Here is a 22855-nt window from a genome sequence, read left to right on the forward strand (position 1 = left end):
GAAAAGTCCATGAGACTCTTATCCCTAATTAACCACCCAAAAAGCCAGAAGCGGAGCTATGGCTCAAGTGATAGAGTGTTAGCCTTATGCAAAAAAAAAAAAAAAAAAAAGCAGCTCAGGAAGAACACCCAGTTCCTGTGTTCAGGACCAGCACCAAAAATCCAAAAAAGTACATGTAAAGTAGTAAACCATGATTTTGATAAAATAAGGTAGTTTAACATTATTTCAATAAATGAAGAAAACATTCAGCAAGATATATTTCACACAGTAAGACAAGCAAAATAATTTGAGAGAAAATAATTTGTATTACTCTATTTAAATAAACATGAAAAAGATATGTCTGGGTGATGGTTTAAATTTTTCCAATAGACTTCATGAAAGCTTTTTAGTTGATGGCAATGGAGCCTTTCCTTTCTTCTTAAGGGCCTTTTCCAATTTTATCTGTAAATTGAAAACATTTATTGACATAATAACTTGTAAAGCATTCTAAAGAAAAAAGCTTCCACATACCTTGTTTGCATTCATGCCTTATTTACCATAACCATGCCAAGAGTTAAGCTGCTAAATGCTAAAGCCAAAAATCTGATCATTAAAGGGGCAGAGTTGCATTTTACTGGTTTGATTTTAACTGTACAGAAGCATTTTAATGAAAGAAATATGTAAATGAACATTGCTTTTGAGAAAATGACATAATTTGAACTCTCACTACAAAACAATTTTAAATGCTTCAAAGGATAGGTATTCATTCAGCTTATGCACATTCCCTACACAGTTACAGAACACAATCAATGCAACTGGATTGTTGCTGGATTATAGACTGCTTTAAAGATGCTTTCCTCTAATTCTGGTTTCCACATTCCCACAGTTTTCTTTGTAAAGGTCTTGTTCTCCACTCTAATTAAGACAAATAAGTGTAAATACCCTACCTGCAGCCGTCTAACCTTGTGGATGCACATAAACCTTTCCCAAGGGATCCAACAAGCACCCCTGAGACCTCAAAGCCCTCCTGCTTCATATTTTCCACCACTCACACATACCTGTTTACAGGGGCAACACCACTGCCTTGGCCACACAAAACTAGGAGATAGAAAATGAAGGGCATGCCCAACTGAAAACAGGGCCTCTTGCTTTCTGAGGTAAAGAGTCAGATGGTACAACACCTGCCTCTAATCAGAAAAACTGTGTTTTTTAAAGGAGCAGAAGGAGAAGGAAGAGAGGGAGAGAGGAGAAGGGAGGAAAGGAAGAAGAAAGGGAAAAACAAGAAGGGACCTGGTACAAACAGTTTATACCATCTTATCAAATTGCAAGTGATAAATTTGCAATAATAAAATCAGACTAAGTGAAACCTCTGTTTCTTCCCTCTCTCTAGTTGTTGTCTTAAGACTTAGTTGGCAACTTCATTCATACCATGCACTCAGGTCTCTCACATACTGTATCAGTCCACAGTTCATCTGAAGGACTTCCACAAAAACCCCTATTCTAATTCAAAGATAGATTTGAGAGTCAGACAGAAAACTATTTGAAGCCAGGTGTCCATGGCTCATGCCTATAATCCTATCTACTCAGGAAGCTGAGATGTTAGGATCAGGATTCAAAGCCAGCCAAGGCAGGAAAGTCTGTGGGACTCTTATCTCCAATTAACCACCATAAAACAGGAAGTGGTGCTGTGGCTCAAAGTGGTAGAGTGCTAGCCTTGAACAAAAGAGCTCAGGGACAATACCCATGCCCCTAGTTCAAGCCCCACGACTGACCAAAACAAAACAAAAAAAACAAGTATTTGATACTCTTCCATTTATCAAGCATTTTAAAAACATTCTCATTTATTAAAAAAAAAGAAAACCAAAAAGCACCACAGCAATGGCTACCTCTCAGGATTGTTCTGAAGGTATAAATAAGATAATACATATAAAGATCTAAGCACTTAATAAGGGCCTAGGATTACAAATGCTGGTCCCTTTTCTCTCTCATTTAAGGCCAATTATTAGATTTAGAGTAACTGAAAACCTGCTAAAGAACAAACATAAGCAAAAGCAACATTTGCTCATTTGTGAAGTAGTACTTCACAAAACTGGGCAGTGATGCACATCTGCAATCCCAGCACTCAGGAACATAAGGCAGGAAGATTATGAGTTCATACACAGCCTGGATTACATAATAAGATCCTGTTCCAAAAACAGAAGATAGATAGATACGCACACACATACATACATACATACATACATACATACATACATACATACATACATAGATGGATGACAGGAACTAGCAAATACATTCATTTATCCATCTAGAGTTCTATGGGCAAAGGTGTTCCCTTCTCTTCCTTTTTCTCCCCTTTACCTTCCTTTTTTTTTTTTTTTTCTAATTTCCTGGCATGAACAAAATACCTTACCTCTAGCAGTCTTTTGATACTTGTTTTCTTAATAAAATTCTCCTTTCTTAGAGAAAAGAGACCAAGCATCCTCATAGCAGAAGAAAATAATTAGAACTGGTAAAAAGAAGAAGCTTTGAGCCAGGCTCTGGTGGCTCAGGCTTGTCATCCTAGCTACTCAAGAGGCTGATATTTGAGGATTGTGGTCCTAAGCCAGCCCAGACAGGAGAAGCCAGCCCAGGCAGGAAAGTCTGTGAGACTCTTATCTCCAACTAACCACCAGAAAACTGGAGCTGTGACTCATGTGGTAGCACGCTGGCTGTGAGCAAAAGAAGCCTAGCCCCTGAGTTTCAAACTCCAGGACTGGCGTGTGCGCACACGCGCGCACACACACGCGCACACACACACACACACACTCATACCTATCTCAAAAGACAACAAAAAAAATAACTTTCTAAAAAATCTAAAAGTCGTTTGTAAACCATACCACAAAGGATTCTCTTGTCGAAGCCAACTTACACTAATCATCAGATTCTTCCCCACAGAAAAGCTACCAATGATTAGCAAAAAGCATAGAAACAAAACCCAGATAACCACATAGCTCTTGAAAGAGGCCCTGAGCCATCAGACACACTCCAAATCATCCCCTTTCCCTCAATGATTTTGGAGTAAAAGACAAGTACTAACAAAAATCATGGAACATGTCAGCCTGAAAGAAATGGTTTAGGGGGCTGGGAATATGGCCTAGTGGCAAGAGTGCTTGCTTTGTATACATGAAGGCCTGGGTTCGATTCCTCAGCACCACATATATAGAAAATGTCCAGAAGTGGCACTGACTGTGGCTCAAGTGGCAGAGTGCTAGCCTTGAGCAAAAAGAAGCCAGGGACAGTGCTCAGGCCCTGTGTTCAAGGCCCAGGACTGGCCAAAAAAAAAAAAAAAAGAAGACGAAATGGTTTAGATTTCAGCTTCTCAGTTTTTATACGTCATTACTCATACAGATTGTAGAGTTTATAAGCTGTCTCGTAAGTCCATAAATCACACAGGCTGGAGCTATAAACGAGATTCCATAAAACTAAATTCCAGGTTTACTTATAAGCAAACAGAACAGGCCAGATATACCCTTGAAACCATTCATAAAGAACTCTGCTCATTATCTTCCCACAAGCAAATACCACTGCATGTTTTCAATAGTCGACACTGCTCAGGAATCTAGAGGAGGGAACAGAAGTTCCAAAACCCAGGAACACTAACACTAGCATGTAAAAATGCCTCTAGTTTTCACTCCAACCATTTCACCTCTCAGAGGTACTCCTACTATGTCTTTCCCCTTTCTAGAATCCCCAAGTTAATTTGCTGACTCTTCATCTCAAACGGGATGACAGTAGGAGGTTGGGATTTTGGACGGTGACCAGGACATGTGGAAAGAACCCTCATGAATATTAGCAGTGTCCTCTCAGAGAGCTGCCCTGCCTCTGCCAGCCTGGGAGAACACAAACAAAAAGGCATCATCATCTCTGGGCCAGAGGCAGCCCTCACCCAACACTGAATCTGCAGGTACCTCGATAAGCCTTCTTAGTCCCTAAAACTATAAAAAATAATTTTTATCGTTTAAAAGCCATCCAGGAAAAATAAAAAGCCACCCAGATTATAGTATTTGTACAAACTAAAATACGTTTAGGTTCAAATTTTCCAAAAGATAAAAAAGGTTTGTATCTGTCCCAAAAGGAAGCTACTAGCCACCTGTGGTTACCGAGCCCTTGAGTCATAGCTAGAAAGAATACATTTTAAATGTTAATTTTATTTAAATTTAAACTTATAGAGCCACATATGGTAAATAACAGTACAGATACAGGAAGCTTCTATCATTGCAAACATTTTACTGTCTACTTTAGTTTTCAGCTGTGCTTAGGACTGCCCCCTCTTCTCAAAACTCATCAGGGAAGCCAAGCTAGTCTGTTTGTTCTATTCTGTTCTGGGGGGGGGGCGGGGCGTGCGCGTGCTCGTGCCCCCATCCTGGAGCTTGAACTCTGGCCTAAGCATTGTCCCTGAGCTTTTGCCTCAAGGCCAGCATTCTACCACTTGAACCATGGCTCCACTTCCAGCTTTTTGGTAGTTGATTGGAAATAAGGGTCCCACAGACTTTCTGCCCGGGCTGGCTTTGAACTATGATCCTCAGATCTCAGCCTCTTGAATATCTAGGATTACGAGGCATGAGCCCAGTGTCTTCTACTGTTTTCCTCCATTCTTAAATGGTAAGGTTATTTAATGTCTTTTCCCATATCTTGGTGAACTCTTGTCTAAGAAATGGTAGCAGATACAACAAAAAGCGAAAGTAGGTCATGACTCTTGAAGAGTTTGTTACTTAGTTGTCGAGACAACACTACCCACAACTATACAATAACCCTAAAGCAGGGTGCTTGGTGGCTCACACCTGTAATCCTCCCTACTCAGGAGGCTGAGATCTGACCATTGTGGTTCAAAGCCAGTAGGGCAGGAAAGTCTGTAAGACTCTTATCTCCAATTAGCCACCTTAAAATAAAATAAAAAGTGGAGCTGAGGCTCAAAGTGGAATAGCACTAGCCTTGGGCATAAAAGCTCAAGGTGTACAAGAAATGTACCCATGGCCTAACATATGAAACTGTAAAAAAAAATTTTTAAACAATTTTTAAAGGGAAAATAAATAAATAAATAAAAGCTCAAAGAGAGAACCCAGCCCTCAATTCAAACACTATAACTGACAAAAAATAAATGCATAAATAAATAAGTCTAAAGAAAGCACTTTCAGCCAAATGACTAAAACATCTATTCTTCTACTTCTGTATGCCAATATTGTTTCATCTAGCAAAAAAGCAAAAGTAAAAGCTCAAAAAAAGCAAAAGTAAAAAAATATGATGATTACTATGAAACATTACAATTAAAACATATCAAAAGATCAAGTAGGTTTTTTGTTTTGGGTTTTGTTTTGTTTTGTTTTGTTTCTGTCCTAGGGTGTGAACTCTGGGCCTGGCTGCTGTTCCTGAGCTCTTGAGCTTAAGGCTAGCACTCTACCACTTGAGCCACAGTGCCACTTCTGGTTTTCTGGTGGTTAATTGGAGATAGGAGTCTCAAAGACTTTCCTGCCCATTCTGGCTTTGAACCGTGATCCTCAGATCTCAGCCTCCTGAGTAGCTAGGATTTCAGGCATGAGCCACTGGAACCCAGAAAAAGTTTAAGTTTAAAACTGTAAGGAGTTGACATCTATGAAAGCAAATATCAAATGTGTTCATTTTTTTCAATTTTCAAATAGTTATATATTTATTGAAAAATTTTAATACCAAAGGCACTATACTAAGCGTAGGGGAAAACACCAAAAGGAATAAAATCCTAAGCTTATCTCCATGTGTTTACATTCTGGTGTAGAACTTTTGAACTGTCCATTAGTGAACACTGTAAACAGGTCAAGACTAGGTAATGAGCCCTAGAAATTGTTAAGCTATGTTTTGTTAAGTGATCTCTTTCTTAAAAGCTATTGGATAATTTTTAGTTTATAATATCAAAAAAGCCCCTAAACATAAATAATACACATTAATAGCTGAAAATACAGTCTCCCTTCAGTTGACAATCTTTTGTGGATTTAGGATATATTTTTTTAACTGGCATGTAATATATATATATATACATAATTATACATATGTATATGTGTGTATGTATATTACATAATTACATATTCACATATATAATTACATGTCCATTAAAAATAAAAATATAATATATAGGTACATAAGTATATTGCATATCTATATATATTACGTATCAATGAGAAACTGTGTGATATTTCGTACATGTATATAATAGGTAATGTCCATCTTCTCAAACATTTATTATGTCTTTGTTAGGAACATTGAAAATCCTACTAGATATTTTGAAATATATAATTAATTCTTGTCAGCCATAGTTACCTTTATGTGCTACAAAATTTAAGTAGTTATTCCTCTTAGCCAACCTACTCTCATACTCATTAACCAGCTTCTCTCCATCCCCTCTCCCAACTGACAGTAACATATTTTAAAATAAAAAAGTGCTACAAATATACTGATAGTTTATGGTTATATACTGATTAACTTGTATATTCAATGTTTATGATTTTAGCAAGTTGACCAGTATTATTACATATCATATTTTCATTACTCCTGTTATTTAAATTATCCAAAGAAAGCCTAAAGTCCTAACACTAACTATAAAATAAAACCTTTACAAATTATTTGAAATGATGTTATACATTCAAATATAATCTTGCTACTGTGTCTATGCTTCAAATAAATGCTTCATGAAAGTAGATTTCCCAAATACTTACCCTTTCCTGGTATCGTCTTTCAAAGAAAGCCATATCATCTTCTCCAGGTCTCCTTAAAGAAGAAATCTGACTACTACCTACTAACATGAAAAAAAAATCCAATTCATATATTTATATTATTACATAGTCCCCCAAAATTAAACACATGTACTCACAGAAAGAAAAAGACTCCCCTGCCAGGTGAAAATGTTTTATTGTAACCAGAAGCGGCTTAAATTGCTGGGCTCTGGTGGTTCACATCTGTAATCCTAGCTACTCAGGAGGCTGAGAATGATGGTTCAAAGCCAGCCTGAGCAGGAAAGTCTGGGAGACTCTTATCTCCAATTAACCACCAGAAAACCAGAAGTGAAGTTGCGGCCCAAAGTGGTAGAGTGCTAGCCTTGAGCAGAAAAGCTTAGGGACAGTTCCCAGGCCCTGAGTTCAAGCCCTACAATCACCACCAACAACAACAAAGAAATGGCTGAAATGGCCTATTATATCTTACATCTATTTTTTTTTTTTTTTTGGCCAGTCCTGGGGCTTGGACTCTGGGCCTGAGCACTGTCCCTGGCTTCTTTTTGCTCAAGGCTAGCACTCTGCCACTTGAGCCCCAGCGCCACTTCTGGCCATTTTCTGTATATGTGGTGCTGGGGAATCGAACCCAGGGCCTCATGTATATGAGGCAGGCACTCTTGCCACTAGGACATATCCCCAGCCCCTCTTACATCTATTCTTATATCTTACATCTATCTTACTTAAAAGAAAAAGAAACTTCAGTGGCAAATATTCTCCAAATGAACTGGCTTGTGTTAAATAACACCACACAGCTACAGATAAGAGTGTATTTCACTTTTCCCACTATTTACTATGTTCTCTAACTCGAAATCCATGTTATTCTTTATGAGATAATGCATAGCAGTATACATTACTGAGGCTTTACTACATATGGCGTTGTGTAGTAACCAGATTATTAATACTATTTGCTTTGAAATTTTCCATACCTAAAATAATTTTAACTATCTTTCATAGTGTTGCTTTTATAAAATTACTTGAGCACTAATTTGTGTGTTAAAAGAAGTTTTAACTTGCTTTAGTAAGGAAAATCTAGTTTTCTAGGTAGGTTAAAAAAAATTATCATTGGTGTAGGTGTCTTCCTTGGGTCCTTTCATTTCCAAAGCAGGACAGCAATCTGAATATCTGTTTTAATTTTCAAAGTATTTAAACTCACCCTCAGCCTAGGATATTAAGGTAAAAGCACCTAACTCCAGATAGCTACTACTGCAGAGTACAACCATACTGTTGATGATCTTTAACAAAAACCTTGTTGAGAAAAAATAAAAGAAGAAATACTGCTTAGAACAGGTGAGGAATATCCATACTTGGATACTCTGTGTCTATCCCTGAACCGGATTGGACGATTTGAGGTGTGCCTCTTACAGTCACCTCCATGGGGTTGAATTCTAAAGCAACTCTGATTAGAGGTGACTACACCAAACAAGAACCATTTGGTGGAATTGCTTTAAAAAAAAAAAACTACAAAAAAAAAGGAACTCTGGAGGACCTGGGCCAGTGAAGTATCAATGGTAGCTGACTCTTCTTTAAAATTCAGTGTTGAAGTCGGGCATTGGTGGCTCATGCCTATAATCCTAGACTACAGGAGGCTGAAGATCATGATTCAATCCCAGCCTAGGCCAAAGACTATGAATCTCTTATTAATCCCAAAAAAACTGAGGTAGAGCTATAGTTCAAGTGAGTCGAGTGTTTTGTTAAGTGAAAAAGCTCAGGGACAGTGCCCAAAGTCTTAGTTCAAGCGCCAAAACTGGCAAACAATAACCAAAAAAAAAAAAAAATCAGTGTTGGTACCAGACATACCAGCAGCTCATGCCTGTGATCCTAGCTACTCAGGAGGCTGAGACCTAAATATTGCAGTCTAGAGACAGCCTGAGTAGAATAATCCACAAGACTCTTATTTCCAGCTAACCAGCAAGAAGCTGCAAGTAGAGTCATGTCTCAAGTGACAGAGCACCAGCCACAATTAAAAAGCCAAACAAGAGCCCAAGACCCTGAGTTCAAGTCCCAATACTGGCACACACACAAAAAAAGAAAATTCAATGTTGGTCTAACATCTGTAGTACTGAGGAACACATTCAGTATTGAATGAATGCACCTGTCCAATGCCACAGATAGTACTATACTAAGTAAAACCTGAAATTTAATGAACCAATTATATCAATCTTGAAGGTTGCTACAATTGAGGTGAGAGGGCTTCAGCTTTTATTTCAATCTGTATTTTATCATTACTTCATTATAATTATTGTACACAGCCTTAATCTTTTTTAAAGAATGTGAGTATATGAAAATACAAATAAGTCAAAGGAAATTTCCATTTAAAATATTAAATAGAAGCCACACATGCACCAGTGGCTCATGCCTGTAATCCTAGCTACTCAGGAGGCTGAGATCTGAGGATCATGGTTCGAAGCCAGCCAGGGCAGGAAAGTTCTTAAGACTCTTATCTCCAATCAGCCATCAGAAAACTGGAAATGGCATTATAGTTCAAAGTGGTAGAGTACTAGCTTTGCACCACAAAAACATCAGGGACAGAGCCAGGCCCTGAGGCTCCACAAGCAACAGATAGATAGATAGATAGATAGATAGACTGACTCTTCTCTCCTATTAAATACCAAAAGCTTGGAAATGGAGCTATGCCTCAAGTGGTAAAGCTCTAGCCTTAAGTAAAAAAGCTCATGGACAGCAGTCAGGTCCTAAGTTCAAGCCCCAGGACCAGCACAAAAAAATAATAATAAATAAATAAAATATTAGGTACCTAATAAATCATATAATTTCTAAGTTCAGGGTTGGAAATGTAGCTCAGTGACAGAGAACTTGCCTAGGTTAAATCCCAGCACTAACAAAAGGGGAAAAAACCTTTTAATTCCCCTCTTCTGTGTATTTATTCTCCTTTCAATAAATTGAAATGAATTTTATTTGCTTTTTATTTATAGATGATAAAATGCTCCAACCTATGGTTACACTGGATTATGTATCATGGGGAAAACCCAAAGGATCTAGGCAATTAGTCCAGGAAAAGGTCCTCTTATTCAAATACCAGAACAACATGAGCCAGGATTTCAAACCTGTTGTTACAGAATTATCAGAATCCTCCTAATTTTCAGCATTAGCAAACAAAATGAAACTGTTTGCCTTTTAGTAGTGGTAATGTAAAAGAAAGTCAAATGACAGGTAACTTGGAGTCAAATTGTAGTAATAGAAAAAAGAAAGAAGCCTAAAGACAAATCAAAGTTCTATGGTCTTACTACATCCAAACCTATTTCTCATTCCCACTTCTTTACCATTTGTTATTGTTTCTGGAGACAAATAAGATGGTGCTTGAAATGCTTTTAGAAAGGGGTGGTCCATGGCGGTAATCGGAGAGTCTAAAATTTCAGCTGAGGGTGGACCTAGGAACAAATGAAAAGGAAAATGAGCTCTATCTACAAAGATGCAGACAATATTAAATAAAGCAGAATCATTAGTCCAATCCTTTGTATGAAAAAGAAATCTTTACCCAGGTGCAGTGCAGTAATGAATACCTTATAATCTCTACATGTAGGAAAAGAGGGAGAAGAATCATGAGTTCAAGACCAACCTGGACTACTCAGGAAGATGCTACTTTAAAATCCAAGTGCTGGGCTGGGAATGTGGCTTAGCAGTACAGTGTTTGCCTAGCATGCACGAAGCCCTGGGTTCGATTCCTCAGCACCACATAAACAGAAAATGCTGGAAGTGGCACTGTGGCTCAAGTGGTAGAGTGCTAGCCTTGAGCAAAAAGAAGCCAGGGACAGTGCTCAGGCTCTGAGTCCAAGCCCCAGGACTGGCAAAAAAGAAAAAGAAAAAGAAGAAAAAAAAAACACCTCCAGGGCTGGGGATATGGCCTAGTGGCAAGAGTGCCTGCCTCATATACATGAGGCCCTGGGTTCGATTCCCCAGCACCACATATACAGAAAAATGGCCAGAAGTGGCGCTGTGGCTCAAGTGGCAGAGTGCTAGCCTTGAGCAAAAAGAAGCCAGGGACAGTGCTCAGGCCCTGAGTCCAAGCCCCAGGACTGACCAAAAAAAACACCTCCAGTGCTGGTGAATGTAACATCATGGATTGTGTCCTCTTTGCCTGCTCTAGCATTTGATCACTGATTTGCATGGAGAACAAATGAATTCTAACAGTGGGGGCAGGAAGAAAAACTCCAGGGCTGGGGACATAGCAAAGAGCTTGCCCTACATTCAATTCCCAACATGGCAAATGGGAGGCAATTGTCTTTTGTAGGTTTTTGTTCTGTTCCTGGGGCTTAAACTCAGAGCCTGGGCCCTGTCCCAAAGCTTTTTTGCTTTAGGCTAATGCTCTACAACATGATCCATAGCTCCACATCTGGCTTTTTGCTGATTAATTGGATTATCATAGACTTTCTTGCCCTAGCTGGCTTCCAACTGTGATCCTCAGATCTCAGCCTCTTGAGTAGGTACGATTACAGGTGTGAGCCACTGGTCTCCCAGCTTCAAATAAAAATCAAGGGAAGAAATATTTTCTGAACAACATGATGGCTAAAAAGCATTAAATATAAGGCCCTGCTACTGTGAGCACACAGTAACCATATGGTAGATTGGCTATGGCAATACACACTTGTAACCCCAGCATTTGGGAGGCAAAGACAAGAGAATTAACAATTTAAGGGCAGGCTAGTCTAGACTACACAGTAAGATCCTGTCTCAAGCTGGGCACCAATGGCTCATGCCTGAGGCTAAGATCTGGAAGATCAAGTTCAAAGAAAACTCAAATATATCCCATCTCTAATTAACCAGCAAAATGCCAGACTGGAGGCATGGCTCAAGTGGTAGAACACCAGTAGTGAACAAGCAAGCTAAGCAAGAGTATGAGGCCCAAGTTCAAACCCAGTATATACACACACATACACACACACACACACACACACAAACATACACACACAAAATAAATTGACAAGCTCACATTTCATACATCATTACTTACCAATACCACTGTCATCCAAGCGCATGTAGCCTTCCATCAGTGAGCTGAAACCAGTTAATCCTCCCATGGATGCGTAAGGAACATCCTGTCCCACTGGTTTTCCCTGAGCCAATCTTTCTTGCATGGTTTCCACCACCGTTTCATGGGTATATGCAGGCTGACCACACACACAAGTGAAGCAGCTATGGAACCCTGAACACTTTGTACCTGAATCAAGATGCATAGGGACTTAAATGTTTTTAAGCACAGATACTAAGCTGCTTACTCTAAGATATTTAGCTCAACAAAAGCCAGTTGAATCTTGGTTCTCTAGTTCTGATCTACCACCTCCAGCCCCTGATCTCTCTCCTAGCCAATGCTCTTACTTCTGAAAGATGCACAAGTGGCAAGAGTGTATGTCAAAGAAAAAATTTTTAAAAAACAAGTGAAACTAAGAGAAATTGAGTTAAACAATGGAATGCCAAGAAATATCCATCTCCACAAAAACTGAGTTAAAAGCAGAGATGTATGATATGGACAGTTCAGTAGCCAGGACCAGGTAAAGAAAACGAAGAAACCATGCTACAGATGAACTTTTCTTAAAACCATATTTCAGTCAAGCACCAGTGATCCTAACTACTCTGAAGGCTGAGATCTGAGGACCACAGTTCAAAGCCAGCCTGGGCAAGAATGTTCTTGTGAGTCTTATTTCCAGTTAACCATCAAAGTCAGCTGGGGCAGGAAAGTCCGCAAGACTCCTATATCCAATTAACCACAAAAAGCCAGAAATGGAGTTGTGGCTCAAGTGGTAAAGTGCTAGTCTTAAACACAAAGGCTCGGGAACAGCACTCAGGCCAGAATTCAAGCCCCAGACTGGAAAGAAAAAAAAAAAAAAAAGAAAGAAAAGAAAAAAATCTGTTACTATCACTTCAATTTTTAAAATTTATATGACATTGAACTTATGATTATCAAGCATAAGAAAAACAGTATCCATTACATTTTACATTGTCATTGAATATTGACCCTACAGATCAATAAACTGATAACAAAACATATTAAGTATTCAATAAAGGAATTAAACACTCTGCGTCTAGGTATGAAACATAACTTACACACATTGCACCCAAAGCCAGGCACAGCCCTGTGCTGATCAGCAAAGTGTTTGCACCTGCAGCGAATGGGCTGGGCACCATTCAACGGGACATAGAGATAAGCCTGGCACGGGCAGCCAGTCACTCGGCAGGGCAGAAGAATGGGGCGCTGCTGCGGAATCATTTCAAAGTCAGTTTTATGTTGTTTATATCTAAAATATAAAAAGGAGAGAAATACAAACCAAGTGCAGATATTAACAAAACTTGCCTATTCTATCCTATGCCAACGATTCTTTTCCTTTTTGGCTTTTGTTCTTTTGTTAAGAATTATTTATAAAATGAAAACAAGAGGCTGGGAATGTGGCTTAATGGTAGAGTGCTTGCCCAGCATGCATGAAGCCCTGGGTTTGATTCCTCCGCACCACATAAACAGAAAAAGGCAGAAGTAGCACTGTGGCTCAAGCAGTAGAGTGCTAGCCTTGAGCAAAAAGAAGCCAGGGAGAGTGCTAGGGCCCTGAGTTCAAGGCAAAAAACAAAACAAACAAAAAATAAAAAGCCAGAAGTAGAACTATGGCTCAAGCAGCAGAGCAGCAACTTTGAGCAGATAAAGCTAAGGGACAGAACCAGGCTTTGACTTCAACCCGTGGGACCAACACAAAAGAAAGAGGAGAGGGCTAGGCATCAATGGCTCACACTTACAATCCTACTTACTCAGGAGACTAAGACCTGAGGATTGTGATTTGAAGCCAGCTTGGGCAGGAAAGTTGAGGAGACTCTTATCTCCAGTGAACCACCAAAAAGCCAGAAGTGGAGCTCTGGCTCAAGAAGTAGTGCACTAGCCTTGAACAAGAAAGCTCAGAGACAGTGCCCAAGCCCTGAGTTCAAGTCCTTGAACCAGCACCCCCCAACACATACACATAATTATGCATAATAGGTGTGAGCCACCAGAACCTGGCTTGGGTTATGTTTTTGAAAGTCAATTCCAAACTGTACAAATTATACATAGATAAGAAACTTGTTAAGATTTTGTAAGAATACATTTTAAAACAGTCATAAATTGACCAAACCCTGCTTTCGTACTGACAGATATCAACATGTCCCTCATCCTCCATTCTTCTAGTCTTTTTAGTTGAGCTTGAAAGGTAAGTTTATAGTCCACCTATATAAACATTACTCATCTTAGCAACTGCCTAACAAACTCTAGCAAACTACAGGTCTGTCAATAGCAACTATACAAAGAGTCACTCATGAAAGAGCTCAGAAATTGCTGTGGGAACAGGGTGGTTCTCTGTCAATGGTTTCCTTAGAGTGAATTTTCTGCTCTTTACATCTGGGAGATACAAGTAAAATTTAAAGTACAACACAAAGCAAAAATAGTGTGCTTATATTTTTAGTTTAAAGAAGTGTCAGGTCAGGTTGTACATGGTTATAACCCCAGCATGTGGGAAGCTACAGCAGAAGGAACACAAGTTCTAGGTCAGCCTGGGCTACAGAGTAAGACCTTGTCCAAAAAAAATATGAAGCTCTCTCAAAGTGATAGAGAGCTAGCCTTGATTAGGAGCTCGGAGACAGCACCCAGGCCCTGAGTTCAAGCCCCACTACTGACAAAAAAAAGTAAATAAAAATAAATAAATTATTAAGAGAAGGAAGGGGAAGAGAGGGGGAGAAGAAAGGTATTAACACAAAAATGACTTAAGCTATGAAGGGTGATTAGTACACTTGAGGAGAAATCTGTCTGTAGTTGTGGATCAATTCAAGTAACTAAGTGGTTCTGGTTGGGCCCCAGTGGCTCACACCTATAATCCTAGCTACTCAGGAGGCTGAGATCTGAGAATCAAAGTTCAAAACCAGGAAAGTTCATGAGACTCTTAACACCAACTAACCCCCAAAAAGCTGGAAGTGGAGCTGTACAGCACCAGCCTTGAGCATAAAAGGTAAAGGACAGCACGTAGGCTCCAAGTTCATGCCCCAATATCAACATAATAATTAATAAATTAGCTAATTAATTAAAGTGGCTTTGCACTGAGAACATTAACCCTCTACCTTGGTCAATGGTAAACCAGTAAGACTTTGCTACCCCGCCAAACTGAAAGACCCCTGGTAAAGCCAGGGAGAACACCAATATCTTTTTTTGTCAGTGCTAACAGGAGTGCCGCTTAAGGTAATAGACTATGATGAGTTCTGACCAGATATTTGCTCATTATAGATTTTATTTATTTTTATTTTTTAATTAAATTTTATTGACAAAGTGTTTTGCAAAGGAGGTACAGTTACATAATAAGGCAGTGAATACATTTCTTGTGATATCTTACACCCTCATTTTTCTTTCCCTTCCCTAGATCAGGTAGGCATATATACAATATCTAGTATACCAAAATCATATACAGTAACCACATAGGGTATTGCCACAGGAAATTCATCTAGAACTTTAAAGATAACGTCAACAATAGAATCCTCCTGTGTTCATTATAGCTTTTAAAATTGAGATTTTCTACTGTGTTATATAAAGGCCTGATTCTAAATGTTTCTTTCTTTTTTCTTTTCTTTTTTTTTTTTTTTTTTTTGGTGCTGGTCCTGGGGCTTGAGTTCTGGACCTGGGCACTGTCCCTGAGCTTTAATGCTCAAGACTAGCACTCTACCACTTTGAGCCACACTTCTGGCTTTCTGGCTTTCTTGGTGTTTAATTGGATATAAAAGTCTCACAGATTTTCCTGCCCAGGATGGCGTCAAACTGCAATTCTTAAATCTCAGCCTTCTGAGTAGCTAGAATTACAGGCATGAGCCACATGTGCCCAACCCAAATGTTTCTAAATCATCAGTACTGTTTACAGAAGGAGGGTATGTTTGCCATCATTTTTATTTTTGAGCAATCAGAAAACAGCAATAGAGTATCTTACCTATGTGTACAAAAGCATCGTGTCTCTGGGCCAATCAATCTACAATCCATTCCTATTGGTGATTGCCAGCTCACAAATAGTCTGTTCTGCAATCGAATTGGTAAAACTTTTCTTTTGTATTCTTCATATTCTTCTGGAGTAAATAGCTTCCCTCCATCATCCTCACCAACAATTCTAAAAGAAAAAAAATATATTTTTTTGTCTTAAGACTTGAATATTTCCAGGTTAGGAATGCTAAAAACTCAAAGCACCTGTCTAGTAAGTGTGAAACCCTGAGTTCATATTCCAGTACTGGGCGGGGGGGGGGGGGGGGGGCAGGCTCCAGGAAGAAGGGCAGGATGCTAGGTGCTCAAAATTCCTATAATCCTGGCTACTTGGAAGGTTGAAATCTGCAGGATGGCTATTCAAAGCCAGGCCAGGGGGGAAAAAAATCCATCTCTAGTTAATCAGTGTTGGGGATTCATCTTGGCCTTAATGGCGAGGAGAGCGTGCCCGAGATGCCACCCTTCCCCCAGCCCTGGGGCAGTGTGGAAGTGAGCCACACCTATCTCCTTCTGGGTCCGGAACCAGAAGGGGTAGCTTTGAGACCATCCCCCACCTTGTGCCAGCGAGCACGTGTGCTCCCTTTTCTCGAGGGCTTTGCCCAGAGGGCGGTACTATGGGAAGTGACGTTAGCCCATGAGGGAGGTCCTTGGGAGCTGCTCTTGGATGGACAAGCTCGCCAGCCTATCGCCAGCTCATGCTCAATCCTCGTCATCACTACTATATTACTGTGAGTCCCTCCCGATTAAATTGGATTGCTCTCCGAAGCGTCTCCGAGATCCGTCTGGCGCCTGGCTTCCTTGGTGGGTAAGGAGGGAGGAAAAGGGGATCTCGTTCGGCCACATGCACCTTAGGCTACCCCGTGTCCCTCGCTCCACCTTGGCCACCTGCTGGTCAGGTGCCCAGGGGAGAGGGTGAAAAGGGGAGCACTGATAAGGGAATAAGCTTAGCATCCCCGCACCAGGGGAGGTAAATCTAGCCCGGCAAATCAGCAGCAAAAAGTCAGCCTGGAGGTGTGGCTCAAAAGATAAGAGCACCAACCAAGAACAAGTAAGCCCAGCAAGCAAAAGGCCCTGAATTCAAGTCCTGGTGCTGTCAAAATAAATAACTACTTAATTCTAAACCATCTTTGTATATCAAAAGGAATGGCTGCTTGGACTTTGAACTTTTGCTTTAGACACATGTTAATAACCAAATTACACACAATGACAATAAAGATTCTGCTTCTGATGGAATTTGGGACCTGCTTTCCCAAATTTGGCAGGCAAAGGCAAGAAGGCCACTCTCACCCCTCCCCCCCGACATTCTTCTTCCCTGAAGGAGGCCAGTCTTCACTCCAGAGGTGTTCTCCCTTTACCTGGAGGAAAGGAACAAGCTTATCTCTAAAGACAGAGACACAGAGAAGAATCTGAACTAACAGGCCTCACTAAGTTCCCTGTTTGTTACCATTAGATCATACTCTTTTGTCCTTTAATCCTATTTCTCCAGGACAGTCTACTCTTCATCAAATCTCAGCATGAGTGCTGTTTCTCTAGATCTTTTTTCCCAGAGGCTCCAATCCACATAAAACTTAAATTTGTAAGCTTTTGTCTTACTAATCTCAAGATGGTTGAGGAAAGAAGCATTTTCTCTCCTACTCTCCCCCAGAAGACAGCATTAAAAATTAAAAGTCAGTAATTTTGAAATACTTGGTTTTTCTGATCAAGGATTATCAATTACCAAGGACTAATCTCAATTTCTCCTGTGGTTCTGAAGCAAACATATTCATTCTTATTAAAAGCGAGAGCATTCCCAGGCACCCATGGTTCATGCCTGAAATCGTAACTACTTATGAAGCTGAGATACAGAAGATCAAGGTTGGAAGCTGGCTTAGACAGAAAAGCCCAGGAGACTGCATCTCCAAAACAAGGAGCAAAATGTTGGGCTGGAGGTGAGCAGGAGAGCAGAGTGATTATAAGGCTTTGAGTTCAAACTCAGGTACCCACAAAAAAAAAAAGCCAGAGCCCAGGCTGGATGTGGTGGCACACACTTGTAAATCTCAAGACTCAGGATGCTGAGTCAGGGAGATAATGAGTTCCAGGCTCTATTACCAAGTTGCAGGATAGACTGGGCTGAAAAAAAATATATATATATCATCTTTTAAAACTAGCAATCCCCCTCCTTAAAAAGCTACAATGGGAGGGAAAACTGGGAGAAAGCAAACGAAGGGATTACATTGTCCAAAAAGAAAAGAAATGTACTCATTAGCTAGCTTATCAAATAGTAACACCTCTGTACAACTTAATTATGATAATAAAGTTATATATAATTTTTTAAAGGTACAATGTAGAAAACAACATAACTGATCCCAAACTCTCACCAGGAGCTTTTCAAACTGGGCACCAGTGGCTCACACCTGTAATCCTGGCTACTCAGGAGACTGAAATCTGAGGATCTTGGTTCAAAGCCAGGCCAGGCAGGAAAGTCTGTGAGACTCTTATGTCCAATTAACCACCAGAAAACCGAAGTGGCACTGCAGTTCAAAGTGGTAGAACACTAGCCTTGAGCTGAAGAGCTCAGGGACAGTGCCCAGGCCCAGAGTTCAAGCCCCAGGACCAACAAAATAATTTAAAAAAATAAACATGTTCAAGCTGACATCTGTGTACTGAGTTGTCATGTGTCTTATTATTTTCAAAACCCAAAATTTTGCTGAAAAATTAAACCCTCACTATTGCTATGAAAAAAAAAATTAGGAAGAGTCCCTCTTTGATGGAAAACAACTAGAAAGTTCAAAATGGAAGAAATTTCTCCCTGAAAATTCCCTCCTTTCAGTCATCATTAAAAATGTGATTTGTAGGGCTGGGGATATGGCCTAGTGGCAAGAGTGCTTGCCTTGTATACATGAGGCCCTGGGTTCGATTCCCCAGCACCACATACACAGAAAACGGCCAGAAGTGGCACTGTGGCTCAAGTGGCAGAGTGCTAGCCTTGAGCAAGAAGAAGCCAGGGACAGTGCTCAGGCCCTGAGTCCAAGGCCCAGGACTGGCAAAAAAAAAAATGTGATTTGTAGCATACAACATACTTTTTGTACACTACATATTTTTCTATGCTTTGGAACCAGCTAATTAAGGTGGAATTTTAAAAAAATTCAGAAGCTGTGAAATCAGCACAACTTTCTTCCTTATACAGTTTAGATACACAATAGTTAAGAAAGGGGAGGAGGACTGAGATAAATTTGAGCTGTTTTACTTTATTGTTTAACACTAATCGCTCACACTTGTAATCCTAGGTACTCAGGAGGCAGAGAACGGTATGAATTCAGTTCAATACCAGCCAAAGAACGGAAGAAGTCCACCTCCAAAATAACAAGCAAAAAGCTGTGCTGCAGCATAGCTCAACTGGTAAAGCACCATCCCAGCACTAAGTCCAGAAAGCATGTGAGTATGAGGCCCTGAGTTCAAACACCAGTATCATCAATAAGGGGAGGATGAGAGAAACAAAGGAAAGAAGGAAGGAAGGAAAGAAGGAAGGGAGGGAGGGAGGGAGGAAGGGAGGGAGGGAGGGAGGGAGGGAGGGAGGGAGGGAGGAAGGGAGGGAGGGAGGGACAAGACCAACAAGTAGGGCTGGGAATATGGCCTAGTGGCAAAAAGTGCTTGCCTCATATACATGAAGCCCTGGGTTCGATTCCTCAGCACCACATATATAGAAAAAGCCAGAAGTGGTGCTGTGGCTCAAGAGGTAGAGTGCTAGCCTTGAGCAAAAAGAAACCAAGGACAGTGCTAAGGCACTGAGTCCAAGCCCCAGGACTGGCAAAAAAAAAAAGAAAGACCAACAAGTATTAGTACTAGATAAGATAAATGCAGATCTTCTGAGTAAGAGATCATTGATACTTAAGTTCTAAACCAGTATAGTTCAAAGGGCACTGGATTTCTAGAATCCCATGAGGATAATGTTTAAATAAAAGCTCAGATTAAAGGAGCCCGTGATCCTGCTTTTCTAATAAGCTCCCAGGTGCTGCCTTTGTCACTGGTCCAAGCTTCCTACATTTATATAACTAGAGTTTACACTTCTCCTCCCAATAGTCTCTAAAGCTCTTAGGCAAGACCAAATGAAGGGAAAGTAAGAACAGTTTGTTCTGATTGAGATTCATCTTTGGGGCCCTTTGTATCCACCACCTTTGTAGGCATACAAGCCTGCTTGTCCCCACCTTTCTTAAATCCCATGTAAATAAAGATCCTGACTATCTTATTTTTTTTTCTTACTTTGTGATCATCTCTTTTAAAAGGAAGTGTTCCGTTTTATTTATGTTTGCAAAAACAATTTCCTAGGTGCCTGCCCCTAGTATTTTCTGGGCAAGAGAAAACAGGAGACACACCTAGATATTCTCAGCCAGGAAACTCACCTGCCTGGACACCCCTGAATGGTTTGCAGCTACCATCTTTAAGTCTAGTATCTCTCTGTCCAGGGTCTTCTAGGCCATGCCAGGATGGTCTCACATTACCCTAATCCCAACTCCATACCCTCCTGCCAATCTTCTCCTAATGCCCCCACCCCTCACCCCATGTTTCCTTACTGTCAAAACGTTTCTTAGGAGATGGAGGTTGAACAATAACAAACGGAAAAAAAAAAAAAAAAAAAAAACTTCAACACAGATGCATCAGCCTTTGCCAGGGCTGTTTCCTGTTTGGGAAGGGAGTCGCTCCAAAAATGCTCCAAATTGTATCACACCAGGTCTTTCTTCTAAAATCAGCCCTGCAGGGTTGGGAGCACCTTCAAAGTTCAGACTTACACTATTACCAAACTAACATGCAAATTAATGTCACCTAAATTCTATAGGACTAGGGCACTCATAGTGTTATTTTTCAATAACCCTAAATGGAAAGGGGGTGAGGTAGGGGCGGCAACTGGATCCTGGAGCCTGAGATCTTGAGGATGGCAGTTCGACTCCAACTCTGACTGGAAAGCCTGTGAAACTCATCTCCAATTAACTACCAAAAAGCTGGAAGTGGAGCTGTGACTCAAATGGTGAGCTCCAGGTTGGAATTTTTAAAAAGCTAAGGAATCAACAGCCTGGCCCTGATTTCCAGCCCCAAGACTAGCACCAAAAACAGGAGAGAGAGGGAGAGAGTAAGGGGGCGGAGGGGGCGGGGGCAATTGACCTTGGCGTAAGTCTTCCTCTCAGAAGGGGAGATCTCTTAAGTAGTCTCGGAAAAGTCTCATTACTAAATAGTGTGCGTATTACAAAACGATGAAACTCGAGCTTGTTTTAGGCCTCCCAGCCTGGGAACCGATTCCCAGAGCCCCATCGCCCGCCTGCCCCGTCCTTGCCGGCGCTCCCAACACTTCCCCGGCGGGGCTGGCTAGCCTCTACGGAGCCGCGGGGTGTAGGCCGGGAGCCGGGCCGCCGCCTCACCTCCGGTACTCCAGGTAGTCATCCACAGCCGCCGCGCCGCCGGGAGGCAGCTTCAGCCATTCCATAGTCAGCGGGACGCTGAAAGGAGGTGGCGGGCCCTAGCCCGCCAGGAGCGGAGACAACGCCCCACCCAGGACACGCCCACTCCCGGCAAGCTCCGCCCAGTAAGACCCACGCCCCAGGAACGCCCCCATCCCGCTTGAAGCCACGCTCCTAACTCCTGCCTCCCAATTGGCCAGGCGGAGATCCAAGTGGGCGGGCACGCCCAGTGACAGGTGGTGGGGGTGTTGCTTCAACCTGCCGCGCGCGTGCGGACAGGCCTGGGCTTAGTGGGGCGCAGTTTGCAGCCCGCAACAGATCACCGCTCCCTTTGGGACGAGCAATACAACAAACTCATAGAAAATGGCTTCTTTGTACATCTCTTTCCACTTAAGTCCGCAGCTGAGACATAAGAGCATTTGAGAAAGTTCTGGTTACTTTGAGGCCAGCTTCCGTGCTTACCTTGTTTTCAATATTGTCATTGAAAACTGATCTTGGGGAACTCAGTGTAACTCAGTGCTAAGAATGTGTTGTTTAGCCTGACTTCAGTACTCATCTTTCAGTCCTATCAGGAAATGATAGGAAATCAGTAGTCTCAGATGCTGTGACCAATTTGAGTGGCAAGAAAACAGCAAAGAAAAGAGCAGATTCCAGGGGAAGGAAATAGAAACTATGTACTTAAGTTTTGCAGTATTGGGATGGAACCCAGAGCACTAGGCAAGATCCCTATCACTCAGTGACATCTTCAGCCACAAACCACCTTGTTGTTGTTGTTTTTAACACTTGAAAAATTTCTTCATGACTTTGTGTGTGTGTGTGCTGGTCCTGGGGCTTGAACTCAGGGCCTGAGCACTGTCACTGAGCCTTTTTACTCAAGGCTAGCGCTCTATTACTTGAGCCACAGCTCTACTTTTGGCTTTTTGCTGGTTAATTGGAGATAATCTCAAAGACTTTCTTGCCCAGGCTGACTTTGAACCACTATCCTCAGATCTCAGCTAAGATTACAGGCATCAGCCACCAGCTACAGCTCTCTTCACAATTCTTATATAAATGTTAAATTACCACCCTATTGGTAATTTAGCCATATACTGATTTAGTAAGCTAGAGAGAGGTAAAACAAAAATCTGTTAGTACTCAGGAGATAGGAAATCTTGAATCCCTAAGGTCCCTGAGGACCCCTTTATAAATCATCTTATCACCCTTTGCTTTATTGTACTTCACAGCTAACTGCATTTTTTTTTTTACAAACTGAAGATGTGTGGCCTGTTAGAGCCATTTTTCAATAGCATATGTTAATTCTCAGTCTGTCACATTTTGGTAATTCCCATATTATTTCAAAATTAGGCACAATAATTATAACTACGGTAAATTATGATCAGAAATTGTTCATATTACTGTTATAATTGGGATTCTATGAACTGCCCGTATAAAATGAGACTAAAAGTTTCTATATATTGGCTGGGAATGTGGCTTAGGGGTAGAGTGCTTGCCTAGCATGCATGAAGCCCTAGGTTTGACTCCTTAGTACCACATAAACAGAAAAAGCCAGAAATGGCACTGTGGTAGAGTGCTAGCCTTAAGCAAAAGATACTCGGGGACAGTGCATAGGCTCTGATTTTAAACCCCAGGACTGGCAAAAAACAAAAAAAAGCAAATAAATAATAAATGTTTCTGTACGTTCTGTATGTATG

At 41.0% G+C, this 22855-nt stretch overlaps 1 protein-coding gene across 4 annotated transcripts; it reads right to left on the bottom strand.

The window, feature by feature from the left end:
• Positions 1 to 6: 6 nt before the first annotated feature.
• Fam221a (family with sequence similarity 221 member A) lies at positions 7 to 21242 on the bottom strand. Of its 4 annotated transcripts, none has more exons than XM_048339680.1 (7): positions 21126 to 21242; positions 15692 to 15865; positions 12816 to 13006; positions 11725 to 11931; positions 10037 to 10144; positions 6705 to 6781; positions 7 to 441 (listed from the first exon to the last, which is right to left on the bottom strand). In XM_048339680.1, exons 1-7 carry the CDS (start codon positions 21188 to 21190, stop codon positions 373 to 375), a joined length of 891 nt encoding a protein of 296 aa, XP_048195637.1. In that variant the 5' UTR covers positions 21191 to 21242; the 3' UTR covers positions 7 to 372. The 4 variants fall into 4 exon arrangements, with proteins under 4 accessions (XP_048195637.1, XP_048195639.1, XP_048195638.1 ...); XM_048339682.1 differs by having other exon boundaries at positions 6705 to 6777; positions 10012 to 10144; XM_048339679.1 differs by having other exon boundaries at positions 8 to 441; positions 6705 to 6784.
• Between the last annotated feature and the right edge of the window lie 1613 nt (positions 21243 to 22855).

This window comes from Perognathus longimembris, chromosome 2 (assembly GCF_023159225.1).
Source record: "Perognathus longimembris pacificus isolate PPM17 chromosome 2, ASM2315922v1, whole genome shotgun sequence".
Classification (NCBI taxonomy): Eukaryota; Metazoa; Chordata; class Mammalia; order Rodentia; family Heteromyidae; genus Perognathus; species Perognathus longimembris.

What these genes read in the sequence shown, in the direction of transcription:
- Fam221a (XM_048339682.1), bottom strand. Translation starts at nt 21,190, where the DNA reads ATGGAATGGCTGAAGCTGCCTCCCGGCGGCGCGGCGGCTGTGGATGAC. An exon ending in GACTACCTGGAGTACCGGAG is followed by an intron (nt 15,866 to 21,125) that starts GTGAGGCGGCGG and finishes TTTTTCTTTTAG; the next exon opens with AATTGTTGGTGAGGATGATG. An exon ending in AAAGACGATACCAGGAAAGG is followed by an intron (nt 442 to 6,704) that starts GTAAGTATTTGG and finishes TTCAATTTACAG; the next exon opens with ATAAAATTGGAAAAGGCCCT.